Here is a 27,153-nt window from a genome sequence, read left to right as displayed (position 1 = left end):
CGCGCGCGCTCTCGCGTTTCTAGGCGTTGGCAGCGTTCCCTAAGTCCTGGCTCTTCTCAAGGCTCCACCCCGTGGTGTGTCACCGCTCGTTTCCGGGGTTCCCGGGTCGAGAGAGTTCGGCGTTGGCTGCGCGCGCAAGGGCTGCCCAGCCTGGTCCCCGCCCCCAGTCACGCCCGGCTCCTAGTGCACCACAACATGTGCTCGTTAGCGTCGGGCGCTACCGGTGGGTACCTCTGGCCCCTCAGCACCCGCCTCGCCCAGCCCCAAGGGCCGCGCTACCGTGGGGCGGGTGAAAGACCCCGCCCTTCCCGGCGCCCTCTGGGACGTGGAGCCAGGGCTGTGGGACCTGCAGGGAGGTAGGAGGGGGAGCTGGGTGGAAGGGGTGAGGTGAGGGTAAGGGGGAGCATTCGCCCAGGGGAGAATCCTCCCCACACCCTGTTCCCGGTGCTGCTTCTTTGCACTGGCATCTGAGACAGAGCTGAGAGTTGTGCTTGTTCTAGGCGGCCGGGGCGCTGTGGAGGATCAGGAGGACCTGCCCGAGCTGTCGGACAGCGGTGACGAGGCCGCCTGGGAGGATGAGGACGATGCTGATCTCCCCCACGACAAGCAGCAGACCCCCTGCCTGTTCTGTGACAGGTTCGTCCGTCTCAGCGCCTGGCCCAGCCCTAAAGTGTCCGGGCGACGTGCGGTCAGTGTCGTTTGTCCAGGAACGACTGGTCTGGAGTCAAGCTAGGGTGTCCTGTCCTTCAATTCTCAAACCAGTGGTTTGGGGTGAGGGGTTGCTGAGAAGAAAGCGATGTAGAGGAAGGAGCCATGAACTGGAATCCAGGTGATACCACTTCCTTAGATGGGCCACAGTTTCACCTGTAAAATGTGAGGCTTGGACTGGATCTGTGGTTCCCAAATGTGGTTGTGCACCCAGATCACCTGAGAACTTTAAAAAAAATACAGATGCTGAACTCTGCTCCTCAGTCCTTCTGAAGAGGTGGGACCCAGGAATCCTTCATTTTTAGAGTCTTATGTTAAGTGATTCTAATGAGTAACAGAATTGAGACTCACAGTTTGAGAGTCACTGAACCAGATGATCTCAAAGGACCCTCCCAGCTTTACCATTCTATTCCGGTAGAGAGCTTCTTTAAAATTTCTTACCCCAAATTCTCATTTGAAGCTAGTGCCATAAAGTCTCTTAGTTCCACATTCTTAGGGACTTCTCACCTATTGAAGGGTAAGAATTGTGAAAGACTGCGATATCGGTACCTTGTTAAGGTCACAAAGGTGTGATTTGTCTTATTCTCAAATCCTTGCTCTTTCCACTTAAAATTATGCATCTTAGCCTCAAGAAGCTTTGACTTTGGCTGCTGTCCTGAGCCAGTGGGCATGAAAGAGACCTGGTTGGTATTGGCCAGTGTTACTTTAATGAACACTTTTCCAGTGTCCCCTTTAGCTGAGCAGGGTGCTGATAGATGGTATATTAGCTTCACTTGGTTCCTCAGTGTTCTCATGTGTAGCCTCATTTGGTAGATAATAAGTCTACATTTTTATACTTTATAAAATAATGTTTATTGAGCACAAGGGGTAGAGTGCCTTGTGAATAGGCTCCATAAATACTGCAAATAACCCGTCTCAACAAACATTTGTTGGAAATTACTGCATATTTACTAGGCATATGGAAGAGGTATACAGCTCCTTGGCTGTGTGTTCCTGTTTTTTTGTGTCCTTCAGTTTTGCAGGTCATGTAATAAAGAGGTTTGGTTCTTGCATTGTCTGTAATGTAAGAAGTTTGGGAACACTGTAAGATCATTTTTGAAACACTATGAGATCACTTTTGAAATGGCACTTTGGGAATGTCCAGGTGTAAAACTACATTTTATGCTTTATTTCTAAAAAGTAGTTTGAGCTGTGCCAGTTCAAAGCCTTTGAAAGCAGAGTTGACACATAGAGGAGAAAAGCATTTCAAGTAGGGTGTTTTCATGACCTGGGAGAAAACATAAAATAACAAAGAGAATCCTCTCTCTTAAAAGCCTTTTGATGAATTATTTGGCAAATAAATAAAATTTTACATTTAAAGTATAGTTAATTTGCTTTCAGTATAAAATGGGTTTCAGAAGTACTAAGTCCCCTGAGAAATGCTAGGTTCTCTTCCTCTCATCCATAAGTGTGTTTGTTTTTTCTTAATTGAAAATGAAACTGGAAATCAGCAGAAAAAAAATATGTTTTTTATGAGGGAACAAATATTTAGACTTCTTTGGGAACTATTCCATGAAATTATTGCTTAATTTTTCAGGTTATTCACATCTGCTGAAGAAACATTTTCACATTGTAAGTCTGAACATCAATTTAATATTGATGACATGGTCCATAAACATGGTAAGTATTTGTTGGAATAAAGAAAATTTTAGTTGTGAAATTTAAGTTCATGCTTTACAGTATAAGATACGTGGCAACATCTTGTCTTATGGAAATAAGGTAGTCTATGACAAGTGGCCTTTGAGAAACAATTAATAATAAGATTGTTCTAAACAAGATTTATTGTATGTAAGCTTATGTTGACTTAAAAAAACTTGACATATAATTTACATTTTATTATATTAGAATTAGGGAATGAGAGAGCAAGGGTAGAGGTGGGCTTCAGAAGAGGAGGTGGTCATTATGAGAAAAAAAAAGGCAACTCAATTATTAAGTCAAAGCCCAGTGTGGAATTCAAGGCCTGCGTTTCTTTTATTTTGACAGATAATTTTTTCTTTTACTTAGTAGAAGAAAAATGAGTAGGAAAAAAACAGAAAGGTAAAGAAGAGGCAATTGTAGACAATTAAACTTGTAAGGCAGTGTCTACAAGATTGAGATCTATAAGAAGTTTGGTAAGAGGGTGTGGAAAAAGGTAGTGATGACATTAAGGTAGTACGCAGAATTTTCAGGTGATGTTTCCATTGAAACATATATTTAAACCCACTTCACTATAACAATTACAGCCTTCCACTTCTTACTTTAAATGGATACAGAAGAGCCACACTATTCCACTAAAAGTAACTAAGTACAGAATTGGTTCTTTGGTCCCTCTAGTTGCTAACAACTAGATGGAATATTATTGAAGAACAGTAAATAGTAGTCAGGCCTCAGGTAAATGTATAATATGTTCATAGATCATAAGTTCAACTGCATCTACTTTTCTAACATGTACGAATGACTTAGCCACGTTTTTTAATTTGTATCATTGAACTTCATGTAAAAGCTAGTATAATTTCTATATTCTTTGTCCTGGAAAAATTATAATTTGGTAGACACCAGAAAAATTGGGGATTTAGAACTTTCAGCTCTAGTATCAACTGCAAGATATAAATTTTCCCGATTTGTATTGTTCTGACAAATGAATAGAATTCTAAAAATTACCTTTCCATTTTTTAGAAATACAAGAAAATCATTAAAAATTTTTGTCATTTATGGATTTTTCTCAATTAAAATTCTCAGAAGTATCAAAGTTACTGTTTCTAGTTTTTAGTAAGACATTTACAATCTTATAAGTAGTGGTTTAGAAGACAGAAATAATTTTTTTGCCTAACCAGAGAAACCACTATAGAACAGGTCAATTAAACAAACTCACATTGTGTCAAAATAGGTGAATTATGTTTTTTTTTCCCTTTTAGGACTTGAATTTTATGGATATGTTAAGCTAATAAATTTTATTAGACTTAAGGTAAGTTAGTAACTTAATAATTTTATTTAGAAACTAAGATACCACAGTGACTAGCAATGCACTGATATTTAAAAGAATATAAAAGAAGGAACTGTTTATATTTGGAACTCATCCTTTTGGAGGAATCATAGGCATTAGGTACTAGTACAACATAAAGCAGCAAATAAATGTATGTACACAGTACTTAACGAGTGTTGCTTTTAGCAGTATCACTGTGTTTAAGAAATGAATCAGTGTTATGTAAAAAAGTATTTCAGTGTCAGATACCTATCCTTTGCTTTTACATGGATCAAATAAAAAAAAAAAACAATGTCTTAACAAACTTAGAACACAAGTCCACAGTAAACAGAAGGACTTAGAATCTGATTTTTTTAAAAAAGGGAACTACTGATAGTATGTTTATGAAATCAGAAATAATTTCTAGTGTGATTTCTAGTACTTTGTTCTTTTTTGTTTTATTCACTTGAATGTCTTATTGCCACTTTACTTAAATCCAAACAATATAATACTTTGCACTGAAACCATTAATTAAGCAGTAATCCATTTGAGTTAGTGAAGACAGGTGAATACATATTTTTTAATAGAAACATATTGATTTTGTGTAATGCAGGCATGATTTCCTTCTTTGTTTCATTTCCCTAGTTTTTATTAAGGGGATTTTGTGTGAAATGCAATGAAAAACCATGCAATTTATTTTACATCCAGAACCCTACAGTTGAGTATATGAATTCCATACATATCCCAGTGCCTTGGGAGAAAGAAGAATATTTGAAGCCAGTATTAGAAGATGATCTTTTACTTCAATTTGGTAAGATGAATTTACCGTATATATTTACTTAATATAGAGCTATTGTGGCAAAATGGTGGTTAACTGGCTTGGAAAACGTATCATCTCTTTAATTCTCCAAAGACCTTATCACGTAGTTGATTTTGATTGAAAGCTGAGTCACTTAAGAAACTGACAGTTATACTACAATTACCAGGCAGGAATTTAGAGATATGAGCTTGTTTAAACATTTTGTATATTATGTTTTGAAACATAGAAAGACTTGAGAGAATAATTTTTAGTTGTTAGACTCTGATTTAAAAAAACTTCTAAGTAGATTTAATGTTTACTATGTTTGTCTCATATATTCAGATCAGGTAATTGACTTTTCTTAAGACAATTTGTTGAGATTTTGTTTTCATCCTGAATGAATTCCACTAAAAGTTTTATGAGTTTACCCTCACACATTAACTCTTAAGTTTCCCTTTTGGCAGGTCATTCTGATTTCTGGACTATAACTTGCTTCTTTAGTTACTTGTTCTGTGGTTTGATTCCTTCATTATTGAACAGGGATTTTGTGAAAATTCTGCTGGCCTTTTGTAGATACTTTATAGATCTGATTTGTAGGAGTTAAATTATTTATTCTTTTCCTATTTATACCTTATTTTGTGAGATAGAGTGTTTGCTCTCTTCAGATCAGCAAAACCATTCTAAAGAGACATATATCTTAACGGATAATAGTTTGAACATGTGTATTTGAGCTATTTTTTGATTGGTGAGCTATGGACAACTATTGATTTCCTTGAGAAGTACCATCATTACGTACATCATTTTTAGTAGTAAGAACAGTAATGGAGTGATCAGGATCTGTGTGACTTTGGACAAAGCATGTAAACTTTCTGGATTTAAGTCTTTGCATCTGTAAAATAAGGAATGAAGTTCAGATTTCTGAGATTCTTTCTAGCTCTAAAATTTTGTAATTCCCAAGTTGTCTTTCCCATTTTCCCACCTCTCTTTAATTGCATTTCCTCCGAGTGACCAAGTTGATTTCGCTGATGAATGACAAAATTCCCAGTAGGTGATCTTCATGACTTCCTAAATTCAGAATCATTTACTGAATGCTCACAGGGTGAATGTAGTGTGTTAAATGCTTTAGCAACATGAAGAAATGAATATCACATTTCATTCCACAGGGAGTCTGCAGTCCAATAGAAGTGTTTTGTTTTTTAATCTCTCCTGTTTTATAATACAAGGTAGAATATAATAAGTTCCATGGGATACAGAAAAGATTGTACAGTTCAGAGAGGAAGAGATTACTCAGAACAACAACAGAGGTTAAGTGCTGTGTACTGTACTGTGCATACAGATCAGTATTGAATTCTAACACTCCAAAGTTATTTAAACTTAATCTCTTTCAGTCTTAATTTTAATTTGTAAAAAGTATTAACAGCACTTACCTTGTTAAGATTGTTGCAGGAATAATATATGTTAGCACAGTACCTGCCATACGGTAAATGCTAAATAAACTAGAGTTTGATGCTACTAGTAAATAAAAACTTCTGGAGGAAGTCATGACTGAGATCTAGAACAGATCTAAAGGCCTAATATAGGAAGTGGGACTGTAACTGGGCATGCTGTTCAGTATATTGCCCATGTTCTCTCACATAAGCTGTGCTCCTGGCCATTGATAGAGAGAGATGGAAGAGAAGGCCATCATTCTTCTGGCTCCAGGCTTGATTCCTGACCTTTTCACTTCTACTCTCTGTCAGTAAATATTTATTGAGCATCTACTAAGTGTTAGGCTTTGAAGATATAAAGATGACTAAGTTAATAAAGAAGAGGACCAAGAAAATAGGCAATGAAAGTATAGTGTAATGGGGAAAAAGTATTGGAGAAACCTGGTAAATGCTACTTTAGCCAGATAATCAAGGTTAACATCATCAGTGATAAGTCCTGATTGCACACACGCTTGAAATGAGAATGGCACTTTAGCTCTGTGATCTTCCTCCCCCAAGCCAATAACCCCAGTTAATCATGAGAAAAACATCCAAGTCCAGTTAAGCAGCATCTACAAAATACCTGACCAGTGCTTCTCAAATCTGCCAAGGTCATCAAAAACAAGGAAAGCCTGAGAAACTCACAGCCCAGAGGAGCTTAAGGAGACATGACAACTAATTGTAATGTATCCTGATTGGGATCTTAGAGCAGAAAAAGGATATTAGGGGAAAATTAATGAAATCTGAATAAAGTAAGGAGTTTAGTTAATTAAAAAATTACAGTGTAATATTTGGAACATATTCTAAAAAGGGTTAATTTGCTTTGTGTATAAACAACTTAAAAATTGAGGGCAGAGGACCAAAAATTTGATAGAAAAATAAATGAACGTACAGCTGCCAAAAAAGATGTATAAGTAACCCTCAAACATATGAAAATGTGTTCAAATTAACTAAGAAAAATGCAAATTAAAACAACACTGAGATTTCTCACCTATCAGACTGGCAAAAATTTAGAAAGTGTGACAACACATTCTCCTGTGATGCTGTGAAGAGACAGGCACTTGCAAACATTGCTGGTAGGAATGCAAATTGGTACAGCTCATCTGGAGTGAAATTTGAAAATACCTAATAAAACTATATATGTACTTTTTTTCTGTGTGTAGTAGCTGAAGGATTTTTTTAAATTTCAGTTTTATTGAGATATATTCATGTACCATACAGTTATCCATAGCATACAATCAGCTGTTCACAGTGCTATCATATAGTTGTGCATTCATCACCCCGTTCAATTTTTGAACATTTTCCGAACACCAAAAAGAATAAAAATAAGAATAAAAATAAGAATAAAAAATAAAAAAGAACACCCAAATCATTCCATCCCTCCATCCCATCCTATTTTTCATTTAGTTTTTGTCCCCATTTTTCTACTCATCCATCCATACACTGGATAAAAGGAGTGTGGTCCACAAGGTTTTCACAATCACACAGTCACACCATGTAAGCTATATAGTTATACAGTCATCTTCAAGAATCAAGGCTACTGGGTTGCAGTTTGACAGTTTCAGGTGTTTCCTTCTAGCTATTCCAGTACATTAAAACCTAAAGAGGGATATCTGTGTAGCATGTAAGAATACCCTCCGGAGTGACCTCTCGACTCCACTTGAAATCTCAGCCACTGACACTTTATTTTGTTTCGTTTTCGTTTCCCTTTTGGTCGAGAAGATTTTCTCAGTCTCATGATGCTGGGTCTGGGCTCATTCCTGGGAGTCATATCCTGCATTGCCAGGGAGATTTACACCCCTGGCAGTCATGCCCTATGTAGGGAGGAGGGCAGTGAGTTCACCTGCCGAGTTGGGTTAGCTGGAGAGAGAGGGCCACATCTGAGCAACAAAGAGGTTCTCTGAGTGGGGAGACTCAGGCACAATTACAAGTAGGTTTAGCCTTTCCTTTGCAGTAACAAGCTTCATAAGGGCAAGCCCCACGATTGAGGGCCCAGCATACAAACTTGTCAGTCCTTAATGTTTGTGAGAATATTAGCAATAACCCAGGTGGGGACCCCAGGTGGGGACGTCCAACATTTCTGCATTTTCCCCCAGCTCCTTAGGGTGCCCTGCAAATATATTTTTATTCTCTGCCCAAATTACTTTGGGATGTATTGCTATTTCACCCTAACCTGTACAAATCCACCACATTTCACTTCCTCTTCAAAGTTCCGTATAATTATGTTTCTTTATATGTTTTGTCATCTTTTGAAACCTGGAAGTTTTGATATTTGAGTATTTTATTGCTGGAATTTAGATTCCAAGGCATCTGTTCCTTAAGCTTGTACCCAGCTAGTGTTAATAACAGAGCTGTCCTTGAATGTGAAAAGCTAACAACAACAAAAAGAATGAAAAAAAGAAAACACTTTTCCTAGTCTTTGCAGATTGACTTGTGTGAGTGCTCTACTTCAGGGCTTATCTATACAATGAATTTGGAGAATGGTTCTAGGCCAAAGCATAAGAGCTCCCAGATACTTTCTATACATCTCTTGTTTGGGGCAATGCACTGATTGACTGTTGACTCTTAAACCAACTTTGCAATCCTGGGATAAACTCCACTTGGTTCTAATGCACTATGCTTTTTATTTTGCTTTATTGCATTTTGCAGATATTGTGTTTTTTACAAACAAAAGGTTTGTGAGGACCCTGTATCAAGCAAGTATGTTGCTGCCATTTTCTAACAGCTTGTGCTCACTTTGTGTGACTGTGTCATACTTTGGTAATTTTCACAATATTTCAAACTTTTTCATCATTAGATATGTTATGGTGATCTTTGATGTTACTATTATAATTGTGGGGTACCATCAACCACACCCATATAAGATGGCATATATAATTAATAAATGTTGTGTGTATTCATACTGCTCCACCAACTGGCCATTCCTCCATCTCTCCCCCTTTCCTTGGGCCTCTCTATTCTCTGAAACACAGCAATATTGATATTAGGCCAATTAATAACCTTACAATAGCCTCTCTTTTTTAAAAAATTCAGTTTTATTGAGATATATTCACATACCATACAGTCATCCATGGTGTACAATCAGCTATTCACAGTACCATCATATAGTTGTGCATTCATCACACCAATCTATATTTTTTCTGCTTTTCTGCTTTTTATTATATCCATGTGCTAGAAATGTTAAAAACATCCATGATAAACTGTTTCTCCTCAAAGAAATCTTGTGTTGGTCTAAGCTCTAAACAGTTGCTGTGGATCCTGTTTTGTTTTTTTTTTTTTTTTTATAATTCAGTTTTATTGTGATATATTCACATACCATACAGTCATCCATGGTGTACAATCGACTGTTCACAGTACCATCATATAGTTGTGCATTTATCACCCCAATCTATTTTTGAGCATTTACCTTACACCAGAAAGAATCAGAATAAGAATAAAAAATAAAAGTAGAAAAGAACACCCAAATCATCCCCTACGTCCCACTCTATTTTTCATTTAGTTTTTGTCCCCATTTTTCTACTCATCCATCCATACACTGGAAAAGGGAGTACGATCCACAAGGTTTTCACAATCACACTGTCACCCCTTGTAATCTACATTGTTATACAGTCTCCTTCAAGAGTCAAGGCTACTGTGTTGGAGTTTGGTAGTTTCAGGTATTTATTTCTAGCTATTCCAATACATTAAAACCTAAAAAAGGAATTTATATAGTGCGTAAGAATGTCCACCAGAGTGACATCTCGACTCCATTTGAAATCTCTCAGCCAGTGAAACTTTATTTTGTTTCATTTCACATCCCCCTCTTGGTCAACAAGATGTTCTCAATTCTATGATGCCAGCTCCAGATTCTTCCCTGGGAGTCATATCGTGCGTTGCCAGGGAGATTTATATCCCTGGAAGTCAGGTCCCACCTAGGGGGAGAGGGCAGTGAGATCACCTGCTAAGGTTGCTAGGTTAGAGAGAGAGGGCCACATCTGAGCAACAAAGAGGGACTCAAGGGGAGATTCTTAGGCACAATTATAAGCAGGTTTAGCCTCTACTTTGCAGTAACAAGCTTCATAGGGGCAAGCCCCAAGACAGAGGGTTCAGCATATCAAGCTGTCAGTCCCCAGTGTTTGTGAGAACATCAGCAACAATCCAGGTGAGGAAGTCCAACACCTCCACATCCTCCCCCAGCTCTTCAGGGGGGCCCCAAAATATGTAATTTTATTCTCTGCCCAAATTACTTTAGAGTGTGTTGCTATTTCACTCTAACCTATACAGACTGTACTTCCTATTCAAAGTTCCATGTAATTGTGGTGTTTGAACACACTGAGTGTAGAAGTTATATTGTTTAGAAAAATATTGTTTAGGAACTATAGATCCTACACCAAATAAACATCTCTTCCCTTGGTCTCACATGGAAGTTGAAGTTTTAACACACAGTTAGTTTCAGCCTTTACCCTTTGGTCCGATTTGCCCTAGTCTTAACCAGATCTGCTTCTTTCATATCTCTAATTGAAGTCTGGGCTCTTTTTCAGCTTTTTCTTTCTTCTTCTTCTTCTTTTTTTTTTTTTTTTTTTAAACAGTTGCTCTATGCATTAATACTGACATTCATATCTGCCGTGCTCTAGCTCTGAGTTTCAGCTGTCACACAGATACCCAATGTTCCAGAGACCAATCAGGTTATACACAAAGGGATCAACATCTCAAGAGTTTGGAAATAGCTGTTACAATTCAGGAATAGATTGACTGCTGTAAGAGCTTACAATCTAGGGACCACTACAATAATCATTTCCCTGTTAGGCTGTGCTCTAAGATTCAATTCTGAGTTTACACATTGTAGTTAGTCCATATTGGTGAGGCATTACAGTGTTTGCCTTTGTTTCTGGCATACTTCACTCAAAATGCTGTCTACAGGATCCGTTCACCTCTTTGTTGCGTGTCTCACAACTTCACTCCTTCTCGTAGTTGCTCAGTATTCCATTGTATGCATGCACCACAGTTTACCATTTTGTTCCTCAGTCAGTGTGTCCTTAGGCCACCTCCACCCACTGCAAATCATGAATACTGCCTCCATAAACACCAATGTGCAAATGTCCATTCATGTCTGCTCTCAGATCTTCCAAGTACATACCCCATAATGAGGTTGCAAGACCTTATGGCCCCCACATACTTGACTTTTTGTGGAACCACCACAGTGACCTCCAGAAAGTCAACACCATTCTGCTTCCTCATCAACAGTAAATAGGTACATCCTTCTCTCTATGTTTTCTCCAGCACTTTTACCCCTATTTATATTTTTTCCTACAATTTTATAGAGGTATATTCACATAACATAGAATTATCTGCAGTGTATAATCAGTTATTCATGGTATCATTATATAGTTGTACATTTACCACCACAGTCAGCACTTGAGCATATTGATTACTATGAAAAAGTGTTTATTTTTTGTTTTTGTGAATAATAAAAAAGATAATAAAAAGAAAAATAAAATGTCATACAATTCAATATAATAGTGAGGAAAGAAAACAACATCACTACCAACTATCCCATATCTCTCCCTTATATCCCCCTCTCATACACATTTAACTTTGGTATATTGCCTTTGTTACATTTAATGGAAGCATATTACAGTGTTACTGTTGACCATAGAGTCCAGTTTGCTTTGATTATGTTTTTTCCCAAATACGATCCCTTTTTTCAACACTCTGCATGGTTGACATTCATTTGTTCTTCCACATGTGAGAACATTTTTATATTTGTACATAAAGTGACAGTCATTGGCTACTCCAGTTTTTGCCAAGTTATACAGTCCCAGTCTTCATCATCTATCTTTACCTCTGGTGTCGTTTCCCTATCCCAACTTTTTCAGCTTTACTTACAGACATCGTTGTTTAGTGTACTTACAATATTGTGCTACCATCACACACTATTATCCTATTTATTTCAGAATTTATACAATCAATCCTGCTGAGCATTCTTCAGCATCAAATGTCTGATCTCTACCCTCTTTATATCTCCTGGTAGCCTGTGTTATCAGCTTTTAACTCTCAAAGTTTGCTCATTAATGTTAGTTTGTATTAGTGAGACCATACAGTATTTGTCCTTTTGTTTCTGGCTAACTTCACTCAACTTAATGTCCTCAAGGTTCATCTGCGTTATATGTTCCATGTCTTTGTTCTGTCTTACAGCTGCATAATATTCCATCATGTGTATACACCACAGTTTGTTTATCCACTTGTCCATTGTTGGACATTTGGGCTGCTTCCACCTCTTGGCAATCATGAATAATGCCGCAGTAAACATCGGTTTACAAATGTCCGTTTGTGTCTTAACTTTCAATTCCTTTGAGTATGTACCTAGCAGTGGAATAGCTGGGTCATATGGCAAATCTATACTTAGCTTTCTGAGGAACCTCCACACTGTCTTCCAGAGTGGTTGCATCACTCTACATTCCCATCAGCAATGAATAATTGTGCCTCTTTTTCCACATCCTCTTCAGCACTTGTAATTTTCTGGTGTTTTTTGGAAAATGGCCATTCTAGTAGGTGTGAGATGATATCTCATTGTGGTTTTGATACACATTTCCCTAATAGCCAGTGAAGTTGAGGATTTTTTTCATATGTTTTTGAGACATTTGTATTTCCTCTTCAGAAAAGTGTCTGTCCATGTCTTTTGCCCATTTTTAAATTTGATTGTTTGTCTTTCTGTTGTTGCGTTGTAGAATCGCTTTATGTGTTTGGGATATTAAACCGTTATCTGATATGTGGTTTCCAAATATTGTCTTCCATTGTGTAGGCTGCCATTTTAGTTTTTTAACAAAGTCCTTTGATGCACAAAAGTGTTTGATTTTGAGGAGATCCCATTTGTCTATTTGTTCTTTGGTTGCTCGCGCTTTGGGTGTAAGGTCTGGGAAACCGTCTCCTATCAGAAGGTCTTTAAGATGTTGCCCTATGTTTTCTTCTAAGACTCTTATGGTCTTAACGCTTATGTTTAGGTCTAATCCAGTTGGAGTTAATTTTTGTACAAGGTGTGAGGTAGGAGTCCTCTTTCATTCTTTTGGAAATGTATATGCAGTTCTCCAAACACCATTTATTGAAGAGGCTGCTCTGTCCCTAGTTGCTTTGGCTTGACTGCCTTATCAAAGATAGATTGTCCGTAGATGCGAGAGTCTATTTCTGAAAACTCAATTTGATTCCATTGGTTGGTATCTCTGTCCTTATGCCAGTACCAGGCTGTTTTGAGCACTTTAGCTTTGTACTATGTTTCAGTCAGGTAATGTGAGACCTCCCACTTCATTTCTCTTTCTCAAGGTATTTTTGGCTATTCGGGGCACCTTGGCCTTCCAAGTAAAGTTGGTTTTTGGTTTTTCTGTTTCTGCAAAGTAAGTTGTTGGCATTTCAGTTGGTATTGCCTTGAGGTTTAAGGAAAGAACCCATATCCATAACATTAAAAAGAGTGCAAGATGAAGCTGCAACAAATTATTCACAAGATCTAGCTAAGATAATTGATGAAGGTGGCTACACTAAACAACAGATATTCTGTGTGTATGAAACAGCCTTATATTGGAAGAAGATGCCATCTTGGACTTTCATACCTGGAGAAGAGAAGTCAATGCCTGGCTTTGTAGCTTCAAAGGATGGGCTGATTGTCATTATTATTATTATTATTTTTTTGCATTTTATTTTGAAATAAATTCAAAGTTACAGGAACAGTTGCAAAAACAATACAAACCCCATACACAGAACTCCAGCATTCCCTGACCCCCCCCCGATACCTCAATCCACTAACTTTAACAGGTTGTCAGACCGCTGTTTCTTTCTCTCCCTCCTTCCCTCCCTTCCTCCCTGTCTCCCTATCTATCATCCATCATCTATTGCTCTGTCTTCTGAACATATGAGAGCTAACTGCACACATCCTTGAACAAACACTATAATTCACGTATACAATTCCCATGAACAAGAACATTCTTTTATGCAATCCCATTAAGCGCAGCTAAGAAGTACAAGAGATTCAACAATGCTATAAAGTTTACATTCTGTATTTCCCTTTTTTTTTTTTCCTTATGTCTCAACTGTGTCCCTTTGAGCCTCCTGTCCTCCATCCTCAGATCCCATCCAGGGTCATCCTTGGCATTCAATTGTCATCTATTTAGACTGTCTTTTTTTTTTTTTTTTTCTCAATTGTGGAAACATATATACAGCCTAAATCTTCCCATTCGACCCCCTCCCTAGCATTCCATTAGTGGGATTAATCACATTTAGAATGTTGTAATGCTATCACCTTCCCACCATCCATTACTAGAAAGTTCCCTTCACCTCAAACAGCAACCCTACACTCATTTCTTAACTCCCCATTGCCCCTTCCCCCATTTCTCTTAACCCATACTCTACTTTTTATTTCTATGGTCATATTCTCTGATAATTTCTTTGTGTTTATTGTGGGGCTTAAAAGTAAACTCTTAAATCCATAACAATCTTGTTTTTCTTTGATACCAACTTAATTTCAATAGGACACATAAACTATGTATCTATACTCCTCCATTCCCCCACCTTTATATAGTTCTTGTCAAAAATTACATATTTTACATTAAGTTCAAAACCACTGATTTGTCATTAGAGTTTGTGTATTTTACATCATGTAGGAAGTAAATAGTGGAGTTACAATTAAAAAATTATTGACTTCTGTTTGTATTCCATTGTGGTCAGACATTGTGCTTTGAATATGTTCAGTTTTTTTTTTGTTGTTGTTGTTGTTTTTGTTTTTTAATTTATTGAGGCTTGTTTTATGTCCCAGCTTATGGTCCATTCTGGAGAAAGATCCGTGATCACTAGAGAAAAATGAGTGTCCTGGTGATTTGGGATGTAAGGTTCTATATATGTCTGTTAAAATTCTCTATATGTCTTTCTTTCTTTGTTTCTCTGTTGGTAGGGCTCCCTTTAGTATCTGAAGTAGAGCAGGTCTTTTATTGGCAAACTCTCTCAGCATTTGTTTGTCTGTGAAAAATTTAAACTCTCCCTCAAATTTGGAGGAGAGTTTTGCTGGATAAAGTATTCTTTGTTGGAAATTTTTCTCTCTCAGAGTTTTAAATATGTCATAACACTGCCTCCTCGCCTCCATGGTGGCCACTGAGTAGTCACAACTTAGTCTTATGTTGTTTCCTTTGTATGTGGTGAATTGCTTTTCTCTTGCTGCTTTCAAAACTTGCTCCTTCTCTTCAGTGTTTGAGAGTCTGATCAGAATATGCCTCGGATTGGGTTTATTTGGATTTATTCTATTTGGAGTTCGCTGGGCATTTATGCTTTGTGTATTTATATTGTGTAGAAGGTTGGGGAAGTTTTCCCCAACAATTTCTTTGAATACTCCTTCTAGACCTTTACCCTCCTCTTCCCCTTCTGGGACACCAATGAGTCTTAAAGTTGGACGTTTTATTTTATCTATCGTATCCCTGAGATCCTTTTCGATTTTTTTTATTTTTTCCTCCATTCTTTCTTTTGTTCTTTCATTTTCTGTTCTTTGAACCTCTAGGACACTGAGTCGTTGTTCAACTTCCTCTAATCTTTTATTATGAGTATACAGAGTCTTTAATTTGGCCAACAATTTCTTTTATTTCCATAAGATCTTCTATTTTTTTTACTCTTGCAATTTCTTCCTTATGCTCTTCTAGGGTCTTCTTTATGTCCCTTTTATCCTGTTCCATGGTCTTCTTCATGTCTTTTATATCCTGTGCCATGTTTTCATTCCTCGATTGTGATTGTTTGATTAATTGTGCCAAGTACTGTATCTCTTCTGATATTTTGATTTGGGTGTTTGGGATCGGGTTCTCCATATTGTCTGGTTTTATCATATGCATTAAGATTTTATGTTGTTTTTGGCCTCTTGGCATTTGCTTTTCTTGATAGGGCTCTTTCAAGTTGTAAAAAAAAAGAATACCAATCTAATTTTTCAGAAATACAAGTTGGTGGCATACACTTTCTCCATTTAACCAGCAGATGGTGCCTGCGAGTCACCTATACCCCTCAAGTCAGTTCTCCCCAACTCTGTCTTTGTGGTGTGTGGGGAAATGATTTTTGTTGGGTTCAGTTGGTGAACTCAGTTTGGGTTTGTTGTTGGAGCTGTCTGCCCTGAACGTGGTGCATGTGTCTGGGTGGTCAGGGAGGCAGGGCCGCTTTAATATTCAAACCTCTCAGGTGTTCCCGGAGATTCAAGGCCACTGCAAGAGTCTTAAGCATTTCAGTTCTGCCCTAGACCCTCTCTGTTGCTGACCCACAAACCACGGCATTGTCGTAGCGTCCCTGGGTTTTCCGAGCGGGCCCCCCTTCTCAGCTGTGATCTTCCAGGACTTCTGCTGAGGGAAGGCTGTGCTACGTCACTAGTGCGCGTCGTCTCTCAAGGGAAGCCCCGGGCTGCCGGGCCGTGCAGGGGTGCACTCTGCCTGATGCAAAGATTAGCCTATAATTCTTGACTGGTGTAAGTTCTGAATGAAAGGCAGATAGTAGAGCTGGACCCCACCCCTTTCCTCTTAGAGAAGATAGAAGCCTTAGGGGGAGGTCATTAGCACTTCAATGGTCTCTCTCTGCCTGTGCCACACCCCTGTCTGGGTCACAAAACTGGGAACTGAAAATGGCTTTCTCCATTGAGTTGAAAAAGGAACAGGGCTAGTCCGAGGCAACCCTCTGGCTCTCCAAGGTCAGTCGTCACCCAAAGCCTCTGTCTACTTGTTGGGGATTTGTACTTCATAGTGAGCAGCTCACACTTTCTAATTAAAACCTCAGTTGGAGCTCAGCTGAGCTATATTAGCTTGCTGGGAGAGAGCTTCTCTCTGGCACCACAAGGCTTTGTAGCTTGGGCTGTGGGGGAGGGGTCTCCCCATTTGGATCTGCAGTTCTTACTTATGGATTTTATGCTGTAATCTCAGGCGTTCCTCCCAAATCAGGTTAGTGTATGATGAGTGGACAGTCACGTTTGTCCCCCTGCAGTTATTCCAGATTATTTACTTGTTGTTTCTGGTTTTTTTTTTTCAGTTGTTCCAGGGGGGACTACTTAGCTTCCACTCCTCTCTATGCTGCCATCTTAGATCCTCCTGATTGTCTTATTAGAAGTTAATTCACCTGGTGACTTTAAGATGAAGCCAGTGCTCATTTACCATTCTGAAAATCCTAGGGTCCTTTAGAGTTATGCTAAATCTACTCTGCCTGTGCTCTATAAATGTAACAACAAAACCTGGATGAAAGCATATCTGTTTGCAGCATGGTTTTCTAAATATTTTACCCCCATTGTTGAGACCTCCTCAGAAAAAAAGAATCCTTTTAAAATATCACTGCTCATTGACAGTGCATCTAGTCACCAAAGAACTCTGATGGAGATATATAGGGAGATTAATGTTGTTTTCATGCCTGCTAACACAATATCCATTCTCCAGCCTGTTAATCCAGGAGTAATTTTAACTTTAAAGTCTTATTATTTAAGAAATACCTTTCATAAGGCTATAGCTGCCATGGATAGTTATTACTCTGATGGATCTCGGCAAAGTAAGTTGAAAACCTGGAAAGGATTCATCATTCTAGATGCCATTAAGAACAGTTGTGATTCATGGAAGGAGGTCAAATGTCAACATTAACAGGAGTTTAGAAGAAGTTGATTCCAACCCTTATGGATGACTTTGAGGGGTTCAAGACTTAAGTACAGGAAGTAACTGCAGATATGGTGGAAATAGCAGGAGAACTAGAATTATAAGATGAAGATGTAACTGAATTGTTGCAGTCTCATGATAAAACTTGAACGGATGAGGAGTTGCTTCTTATGGATGAGCAAAAGGTGATTTCTTGAGATGGAATCTACTCCTGGTGAAAATACTGTGAACATTGTTGAAATGACAACAAAAGATTTGGAATATGACATAAACTTAGTTGATAAAGCAGCAGCAGAGTTTGAGAGGACTAATTGCAATTTTGAAGGAAGTTCTGTGTGTACAATGCTATTATACAGCATAACATGCTACAGAGAAATCTTTTGTGAAAGAAGGAGTTAACTGATGTGACAGACTTCCTTGTCTTATTTTAAGAAATTGCCACAGCCACCCCAAACTTCAGCAACCACCACCCTGATCAGTCAATAGCCATCAACATCAAGGTAATACCCTTCACCAGCAAAAAGATTATGAAGGCTCAGATGATGGTTAGATTTTTTAGCAATAAAGTATTTTTAAATTAAGATATGTACTTTTTTTTTAGACAATGCTATTGAACACTTAATATACTACAGTATAATGTAAACATAACTTTTGTATGTACTGGGAAACTATAAAATTTGTGTGACTCGCTGTGCCAGTTTGGATGTATTATGTCCTCCAAAACCCCATTATCTTTGACGCAGTCTTGGGGGGGAAGATGTATTAGTGTTGATTAGATTGGAATTCTTTGATTGAGTGTTTCCATGGAGATGTGATTCAATCAACTGTGAGTGAAACGTTTGATTGGATAATTTTCATGGAGGTATTACCCCACCCATTCAGGGTGGGTGTTAATTGGATCACTGGAGTCATATAAAGGACTTCACAGAGGAACTGTGAGTGACATTTTGGAGAGCAACTGAGAGTGACATTTTGAAGAGGAGCTGCAGCTAAGAGAAGACAAAATGCCCCAAGAGCTACATTTGGGAGAACACCATTTTGAAATGCAACCTGGGAACAAGCAGACACCAGCCATGTGCCTTCCGAGCTAACAGAGGTTTTCCAGACATCAGTGGCCATTCTTCAGTGGAGGTACCCAATTGTTGATGCTTTACCTTGGACACTTTATGGCCTTCAGACTGTACCTTTGTAACCAAATAAACCCCCTTTATAAAAGCCAATCCATTTCTGGTATTTTGCTTAATGGCAGCATTAGCAAACCAGAACACTTGCTTTATTGCAATACCTGTGTGCCGGTTTGAATGTATTATGTGCCCCAGAGAAGGCCATATTCTTTGATGCAATCTTGTGGGGCAGACATAATAGTGGGGATTAAGTTGGAACGTTTGGATTAGGTTGTTTGCATGGAGATGCGCCCCACCCAACTGTAGATGATAACTGATGGGATATTTCCATGGAGGCGTGGCCCCACCCGTTTGGGGTGGGCCTTGATCAGTGGAGCCATATAAATGTGCTGACTGAAAGAGAGGGAACTCAGTGCAGCTGTGAGTAACGTTTTGAAGAGGAGCAAACTTGCTAGAGAGGAACGTCCTGGGAGAAAGCCATTTTGAAACCAGAACTTTGGAGCAGACGCCAGCCACGTGCCTTTCCAGCTAACAGAGGTTTTCCGGACGCCATTGGCCATCCTCCAGTGAAGGTACCCGATTACTGATGTGTTACCCTGGACACTTTATGGCCTTAAGACGGTAACTGTGTAGCCAAATAAACCCCCTTTTTATAAAAGCCAATCCGTCTCTGGTGTATTGCATTCCACAGCATTAGCAAACTAGAACAACTTGCTTTCATGCTTTCAAGACATTTCAATCTGCAGTATCTTCGAGATATGCCTATATATTTTTAGATTCAGTTTGTTAGCATCTTGGTAAAGATTTTTTTTTAGATTCATGATAGTTACTGGTCAACAATTCCCCCCCCCCTTTTTTTTTATAGTCATTGTTAAGTTTGTGTTTTAGAATTAATGCTGGCCTTGTAAAATCAGTTGGGAAGTGTTAATTCTTCATTTGTTTCCTATAGGAATTTAAGATTTCTTGCTTAAATGTTTATAGAATTTACCATTGAAGCCTGGGCTTTAATTTCTGTGAAGTTATTATTATTTTTTTTCTCCAGAATAAAACTTCTGCTTCCTTTTAGCTCTTTTATGGTCTATTCTGATTTGTTATAATTAGAGAAGTTGTAGGTTTACGGAAAAACCATGTAAAAATTACAGTGTTCCTATACATCCTCTATTGTTGGCACTTTGCATTAATGTGGTACCTTTGTTACAAGAGATGAAAGAATATTAAAATTGTGTTATTTACCATAGTCCACAGTTTACATTCAGTTTATATTTTCCTCATGTACCATGTGTTTTGGTTTGCTAAAGCTGCCAGAATGCTAAATACTAGAAATGGATTGACTTTTACATGGTGGTTTATTAGTTCACAAATTTACAGTTTTAAGGCCATGAAAGTGTCCCAGTTAAGGCATCAAGAGCAAGATACCTTCTCTGAGGAAAGGGCGATGGCATCTGGGGTTCCTCTGTCACGTGGGAAGGCACATGGCTGGCGTCTGCTGATCCTCTTCCAGGTTTAGCTTCTGGTTTCCATGGCTTTCTCCAAAATGTCTCTGGGCTTCTGTCTCAGCTTCTCTCGGCTCTCTTCTTGTTTCTCTCGAGGCATTTCTGTCTGAAGTGTCTTTTTCAGCTCCTTTGGGTCCTTTTGGCTTCTCCCTGGGGCAGACTGTGGATTACATATCTTAACTTCTCTCCAGAATGTCTCTCTCAGCTTCTGTGAGCTTGCTTTCTCTGTGTGCTATCTTCAAGGACTCTGGTAAAGGATCAAGACCCACCTTGAATGGGTGGTGTCACATCTCCATGGAAGCAATCTAATCAAAAGGTTCTACCCACAATAGGTCTACCCCCACAAGATTGGATTAAAAGATCATGGCTTTTATGGGATACATGTTAGATTCAAACCAGCATACCGTGCTATTATTAGCACCTTGTATTAGTGTACTACATTTGTTATAATTCATGAAAGAACATTACTTCTTTTATCCACATTCACATATACAATTCAGTGCTGTTAATTACACTCAGAATAATGTGCTACTAACACCACTATCCATATAAAAAACTTTGCAGTCAACCTAAATGGAAATTCTGTACAAATTAAACATAAACTCCCCATTCTCTCCCCCAAACCCAGGTCCCGGTAACCTATATTCTAGATTCTAATTCTATAAATTTGCTTATATTAATTGTTTCATATCAGTGAGATCATATAGTGTTTATCCTTTTGTGTCTGGCTTGTTTCACTCAGCATATCTTCAGCGTTCATCCATGTTGTTGCATGTATCAGGATTTCATTCCATTTTACAGCTGAATAGTGTTTTATTGTATGTGTGTACCACCTTTTGTTTATCCGTTCACCGGTTGCTAGACACTTGGGTTGCTCCATCTCTTAACAACTGTGAATAATACCACTACAAATATCAGTGTGAAAGTATCTTTTCAAGTCCCTGCTTTCAATTCTTTTGGGTATTTACAGGGATTGCCTGGTTATATGGTAATTCTATATTTAGCTTTCTGAGGAACTGCAAAACTGTCTTCCACAGCTGCTCCACCATTTTACATTCCCACCAGCAATGCATGAGTGTTCTTATTTCTCCACATAAACTCCAACACTTGTAATTTTCTGTTTTTTTTTTAATAGTAGCTATTATGGAGGGTGTAAAATGGTATCTAATTCTGGTTTTGATTTGCATTTCTCAAATAGCTAGTAAGGTTGAGCATCTTTTTTTGTGCTTTTTGGCCATTTTTATGTCCTCTTTGGAGAAATGTCTATTCTAGTCTTTTGCCCATTTTTAATTGGGTTCTCTTTTTATTGTTGGGTTGTAAGATTATTCTGAATACTGAAACCTTGTAAGATATGTAGTTTCTAAGTATTTTCTACCCTTGAGTAGGTTGTCTTTTAACTTTCATGATAAAGTCCTTTGATGCACATAAGTTTTTAATTTTAATGAGGTCACATTCATCTAATTTTTCTTTTGTTGCTTTTGCTTTGGGTGTAAAGTAAGAAACCACTGCCAAACACAAGAACCTAAGGATGCTTGCTTATGTTTTCTTCAAGGAGTTTTATAGTTTGGATTATTATGTTTAGGTCTTTGGTCCCTTCTGAGTTAATTTTTGTATGTGGGGTGAAATAGGGGTTCCCTTTCATTTTTTTGCAGTTATCCCAGCACCATTTGTTGAAGATACTATTCTTTCCCAGTTGAGTGGATTTGGCAGCCTTGCCAAATATCAATTGGCCAAAGATGTGAGGCTCTATTTCTGGATTCTCAGTTGAAATCCATTGGTCAGTATATTTTTTCTTATGCCAGTACCATGCTGTTTTGACCACTGTAGCTTTGTAATATGCTTTTATGTTAGGAAGTGTGAGTCCTCCCAATTCGTTCTTCTTTTTCAAGATGTTTTTAGCTATTCAGGGCCCCTCATCCTTCCAAATAAACTTGATAATTGGCATTTCAATTTCTACAAAATGTGCTGTTGAATTTTGATTGGGATTGTGTTGAATCCATAAACCAATTTGGATAAAATTGACATCTTAATGGTATTTAGTCTTCCAGTCTGTGAATATGGAATGGCCTTCCATTTCTTTAGGTATTCTTTGATTTCTTTTAGCAGTGTTTTGTAGTTTTCTGTGTACAAGTGCTTTACATCCTTGGTTTAGATTTATTCTTATTTGATTCTTTTAGTTACTATTGTAAATGGAATTTTTTTTTTCTTGATTTCCTCCTCAGTTTGAGCATTACTAGTGTATGGAAACAGTACTGATCTTTGCGTGTTTATCTTGTACTCCACCACTTTGCTGAATTCATTTATTAACTCTCATAGCTTTGTTGGAGATTTTTTTGGGACTTTCTCCATATAGGATCATGTCATGTCATCTGCAAAGAGTGAACGTTTTGCTTCTTCCTTTCCAATTTGTATGCCTTTTTTTCTTTCTCTTGCCTAACTGCTCTAGTTAGAACTTCCAGCAGAATGCTGAATAGCAGTAGTGACAGTGGGTATCCTTGCCTTGTTCCATATCTTAGAGGGAAAGCTTACAGTCTTTAACCATTGAGTATGATGTTAGCTGTGAGTTTTTTATATATGTTCTTTATCGTGTTGAGGAAATTTCCTTTTGTTTCTATTTTTTGATGTGTTTTTATCAAGAAAAGATGCAGGATTTAGTGAAATGCCTTTTCTGCATCAATTGGGATGATATATGGTTTTCCCCCTTCTATTTTTAATGTGGTATATTACATTAATTGATTTTCTTGTGTTGAACCACCTTTGCATACCTGGGATAAAACCCACTTGATCATGGTGTACAATTGTGCTTATGGATTCAGTTTGCAAGTATTTTGTTGAGTATTTTTGCATCTATATTCATTACAGAAATTGGTCTCTAATATTCTTTTGTTGTAGTATCTTTATCTGGCTTTGGTAGTAGGGTGATGTTGGCCTCATAGCCTCATAGAATTAGTGTTCTGTACTCTTCAATTTTTGGAAGAGTTTGTGCAGGATTGGTATTAATTTTTCTTGGAATGAGTGGTAGAATTTACCTATGAAGCCATTTGGTCCTGGGCTTTTCTTTCTTGGGAGGTGTTTTTTTTGTTTGGGTTTTTGTGTGTGTGTGTGTGTTTTTGTTTGTTTTTTTATTGTGGAATATAACATATTTACATAGAAGTGATAACTTTCCAAGTGGAATTTAACAAGTAGTTAGAGAGTAAATGTCAAAGAATGTTATGGGTTACAGTTCCATGGTTTCAGTTGTTTCCTTGTTGTGAAATATAACATACATACAAAAAGGTGGTAACTTTCAAACTACAGTTAAACAAGTAGCTATAGAGCAAATTTCAAAGAATGTTACGGGTTGCAGTTCCACCATCAGTTCTTTTCTTCTAGCTTTTCTATTACCCTAGCAACTAAGAAAAAGAAAATTAGAGATTCGGTATTCATAGTCCTTTATTAAATTCTGTCTTTTCTGTTTTTACCCCTTCCTTTAGTTTAATCACTTTCCCGATCTTGAGGGATGTCTAGGCAGTGACCATCCTAACTCGTTCATGTTGAATAGGGGTGTCGACTTGAGGGGAAAAGGGGACACAATTGGTTGATGTTCTTGAAGAAGCTGTTGCCTCTGGGTTTTGGGACTTAGCTGCCATAGGAGCTCTCTGGAGGATTTAAGTTTCTGAAGAATAAACTTACTGAGTGAAATGTTTATGGAGTCACATATGGGGGAACTGGGTATTCTTTAGGGTTTTCAGGACTTTGTTGACTTGGATTTATCATACTATGGCCATTTGGCCTATCTAGCTGAAGTTTGCATAGGAGTAACCTCTAGGACCATCTCATGTCTCTGAAATCTCTTAGCCACTAAAACCTTATTTTGTTGCCTTTCTTTTCCCCCTTTTGGTCAAAGAGTCATTCTCAGCCCCTCGATGCCAGGGTCAGGCATCCATGTCCCACATCGCCAGGGAGACTCACTCACCTGGGGGAGTCCTGTCCCACGTCAGGTGGAGGGTGATGAATTTATTGGCAGAGTTGGGCTTGGAGAGACAAAGTCCACATTTGAGCAACAAAAGAGGTTCTCTGGAGATGACTCCTAGGCATAATTATAGGTGGGCTTAGCCTCCCCTTTACAACCATAAGATTCCTAAGAGTAAGCTTCAAGATTGAGGGCCTGACTTATAAAGTAGGGGGTTCCTAAGTTCACATACGTATGTTCTATCCACAATGATCAATTAATATCTCACATTATTATCACTTAATTATACATGCCACATCACTCTCCGTTTTAAACAATTCTCATGACCCAAAACACCCCATAGCTCTTTTCAGCCCTTAATTACTTGTCCCTAGTGTTTGTGTGGTACTAGTAAGGTATTCCTATTAATTATAATTCCTAGTATACAATAGGTAGATTTTTCCCACAACCACTCTGTTGTCAACTCTCTATACAGAGTCATACCTTAGAAGTATATCATGCAAGCAACTATCTATATTTGCAGTGCTGATCTGTGGGATATGTGCCTTTAAACAACCCCTTACAATTCTGTTCACCTTCCATGCAGCTCTGATACTTATAATCCCATAAACAAACAGTCATCACTCCTATCCATTCCCATACCTTTAAATTCACCCTCATTAATATATCAGAACATATTAGGTTATCATTTCCCCTTCACTAGCTTCTGTCTATCTCTAGGTCCCCAATATTCTACAGTATAAGACATTGATTTTACATTGTTCAGAGAGTTCAAAGAAGTAGTAACATGCAATATCTCTCCTTTTGTGTCTGACTTATTTCATTCAGCATTATATCTTCAGTGATCATCCATGTTGCCTATGTTTCAGGACCTTGGTCCTTTTTACTGCTGCATAGTATTCCATCGTATGTGTATACCACATTTTGTTTATCCACTTGTCTGTCGAAGGACACTTGGATTGTTTCCGTCTCTTGGCAATTGTGAACAATGCTGTTATAAACATCAGTGTATAAATGTCTGTTTGTGTCACTGTTTTCCAATCTTCTGGGTATATACCGAGAAGTGGAATTGCCAGATTGTAGGGTAATTTGATATCTAGTTTCCTGAGGAAACGCCAAAGTGTCTTCCACAGTGACGGTACCATTATACATTCCCACCAGCAATGAATAAGAGTTCCAGTTTCTTCATTTCCTCTCCAACATTTGTTTCCTGTTTGTTTAATGATGGCCAGTCTTATTGGTGTGGCATGGTATCTCATTGTGGTTTTGATTTGCATTTCCCTAATAGCTGGTGAAGATGTACATTTTTTCATGTGTTTTTTAGCCATTTGTATTTCCTCTTGGGAAAAAATGCCTTTTCATATCTTTTGCCCATTTTACAATTGGGATGTTTTTATTGTTGAGTTGTAGGATTTCTTTATGTATGCAGGATATAAGTCTCTTATCAGATACATGGTTTCCAAGTATTTTCTCCCATTGAGTTGCTTGCCTCTTCACCTTTTTTGACAGAGTCTCTGGAGTTACAGAAGCTTTTGATTTTGAGAAGTTCCCATCTGTTCTAGTTTGCTAATGCTGCAGAATGCAAAACACCGGAGATGGATTGGCTTTTGTAAAAGGGCATTTATTTGGTTACACAGTTACAGTCTTAAGGCCATCGAGTGTCCAGGGTAACACATTAGCAATCCGGTACCTTCACTGGAGGATGGACAATGGTGTCCGGAAAACCTCTGTTAGCTGGGAAGGCACGTGGCTGGTGTCTGCTCCAAAGTTCTGTTTTCAAAATGGCTTTCTCTCAGGACATTCCTCTCTAGGCTGCAGTTCCTCAAAAATGTCACTCTTAGTTGCACTTGGGGTATTTGTCCTCTCTCAGCTTCTCTGGAGCAAGAGTCTGCTTTCAACGGCTGTCTTCAAACTGTCTCTCATCTGCAGCTCCTGTGCTTTCTTCAAAGTGTCCCTCTTCCCTGTAGCTCCCCTTCAAAATGTCACTCACAGCTGCACTGAGTTCCTTTTGTTTGCCAGCTCATTTATATGGCTCCAGTGATTGAATTTAGACCCACCCTGAATTGGTGGGGTTACACCTCCATGGAAATTATCCAATCAGAGTTATCACCCACAGTTGGGTGGGGTGCATCTCCATGGAAACACTCGAAGAATTCCAATCTAATTAACACTGATAAGTCTGCCCACACAAGATTACATCAAAGTTAATGGCATTTGGGGGGACATAATACATTCAAACCGGCACACCATCTATCTATTTCTTCTGTTGCTTGTGCTTTGGTTGTAAGGTCTAAGAAGCTACCTCCTATTACTGGGTCTTGAAGATGTTTTCCTATATTGTCTTCTAAGAGTTTTATTGTGCTATCTCTTATATTGAGGTCTTTGATCCACTTTGAGTTACTTTTTTTAGAGGGTGTGATGTAGGGGTCCTCTTTCATTCTTTTGGATATGGGTATCCAGTTCTCCCAGCCCCGTTTTTTGAAGAGACTGCTCTGTCCCAGGTCAGTGGATTTGGGGGCCTTATCAAAAATCAGTTCTTGGGAGGTTTTTTTTTTTTTTTTTAATTTTGAATAAAGTCATTTTAAGCAATGTATTGTGTCCACTAAAGGGACATACATATCTGTACTCCATACATACACACACACACACAGAATGCACACTCATAGTTAAGGTCCATAAACAATAATGACCAAGCTACTATTATAAAACAAATGCTTGTTTTTTTTTTCTTATTTCTAATGCAGTACATATTTATTATAGTTTTTCAGATATACGAATGTGCAGAAGTAATAAAATTAAGATTATTTAATATGCAACCACTGAGAAATGACCACTATTAAAAGTTTGCTTAGAATAGGGTACTGGCTTATTTCATAGATACACAGACAATTTAAGTCATTATAAATTGAATATTGATGTAAATAGTAATTTATTCTTTGCTTTATTTTCCACTGAAAATATTTTCATACTAACTTTTCCTTTAAAAGTTAAACTGTATCACTTGGGCATTTGAGTT

General features: G+C 38.1%; 1 protein-coding gene across 5 annotated transcripts in view; it reads left to right on the top strand.

Annotated features, from left to right (window-relative positions):
• Positions 1 to 27,153, top strand: part of PRMT3 (protein arginine methyltransferase 3) — a 186,414-nt gene continuing 159,261 nt past the window's right edge. Inside the window, exons 1-5 of one of the 5 annotated variants that reach the window (XM_037839241.1) lie at positions 1 to 223; positions 501 to 636; positions 2,285 to 2,367; positions 3,642 to 3,691; positions 4,397 to 4,499. In XM_037839241.1, the coding sequence (XP_037695169.1) occupies positions 196 to 223; positions 501 to 636; positions 2,285 to 2,367; positions 3,642 to 3,691; positions 4,397 to 4,499 (400 nt within the window). In that variant the 5' untranslated portion in view covers positions 1 to 195. The other 4 variants (XM_037839240.1, XR_005217397.1, XM_037839242.1 and 1 more) reach the window with 4 other exon arrangements.

The sequence above is a fragment of the Choloepus didactylus genome, chromosome 6, assembly GCF_015220235.1.
Source record: "Choloepus didactylus isolate mChoDid1 chromosome 6, mChoDid1.pri, whole genome shotgun sequence".
NCBI lineage: Eukaryota > Metazoa > Chordata > Mammalia > Pilosa > Megalonychidae > Choloepus > Choloepus didactylus.
The sequence above is the reverse complement of the archived record's forward strand: the minus strand, read 5'-3'. Positions and strand labels throughout refer to the sequence as shown.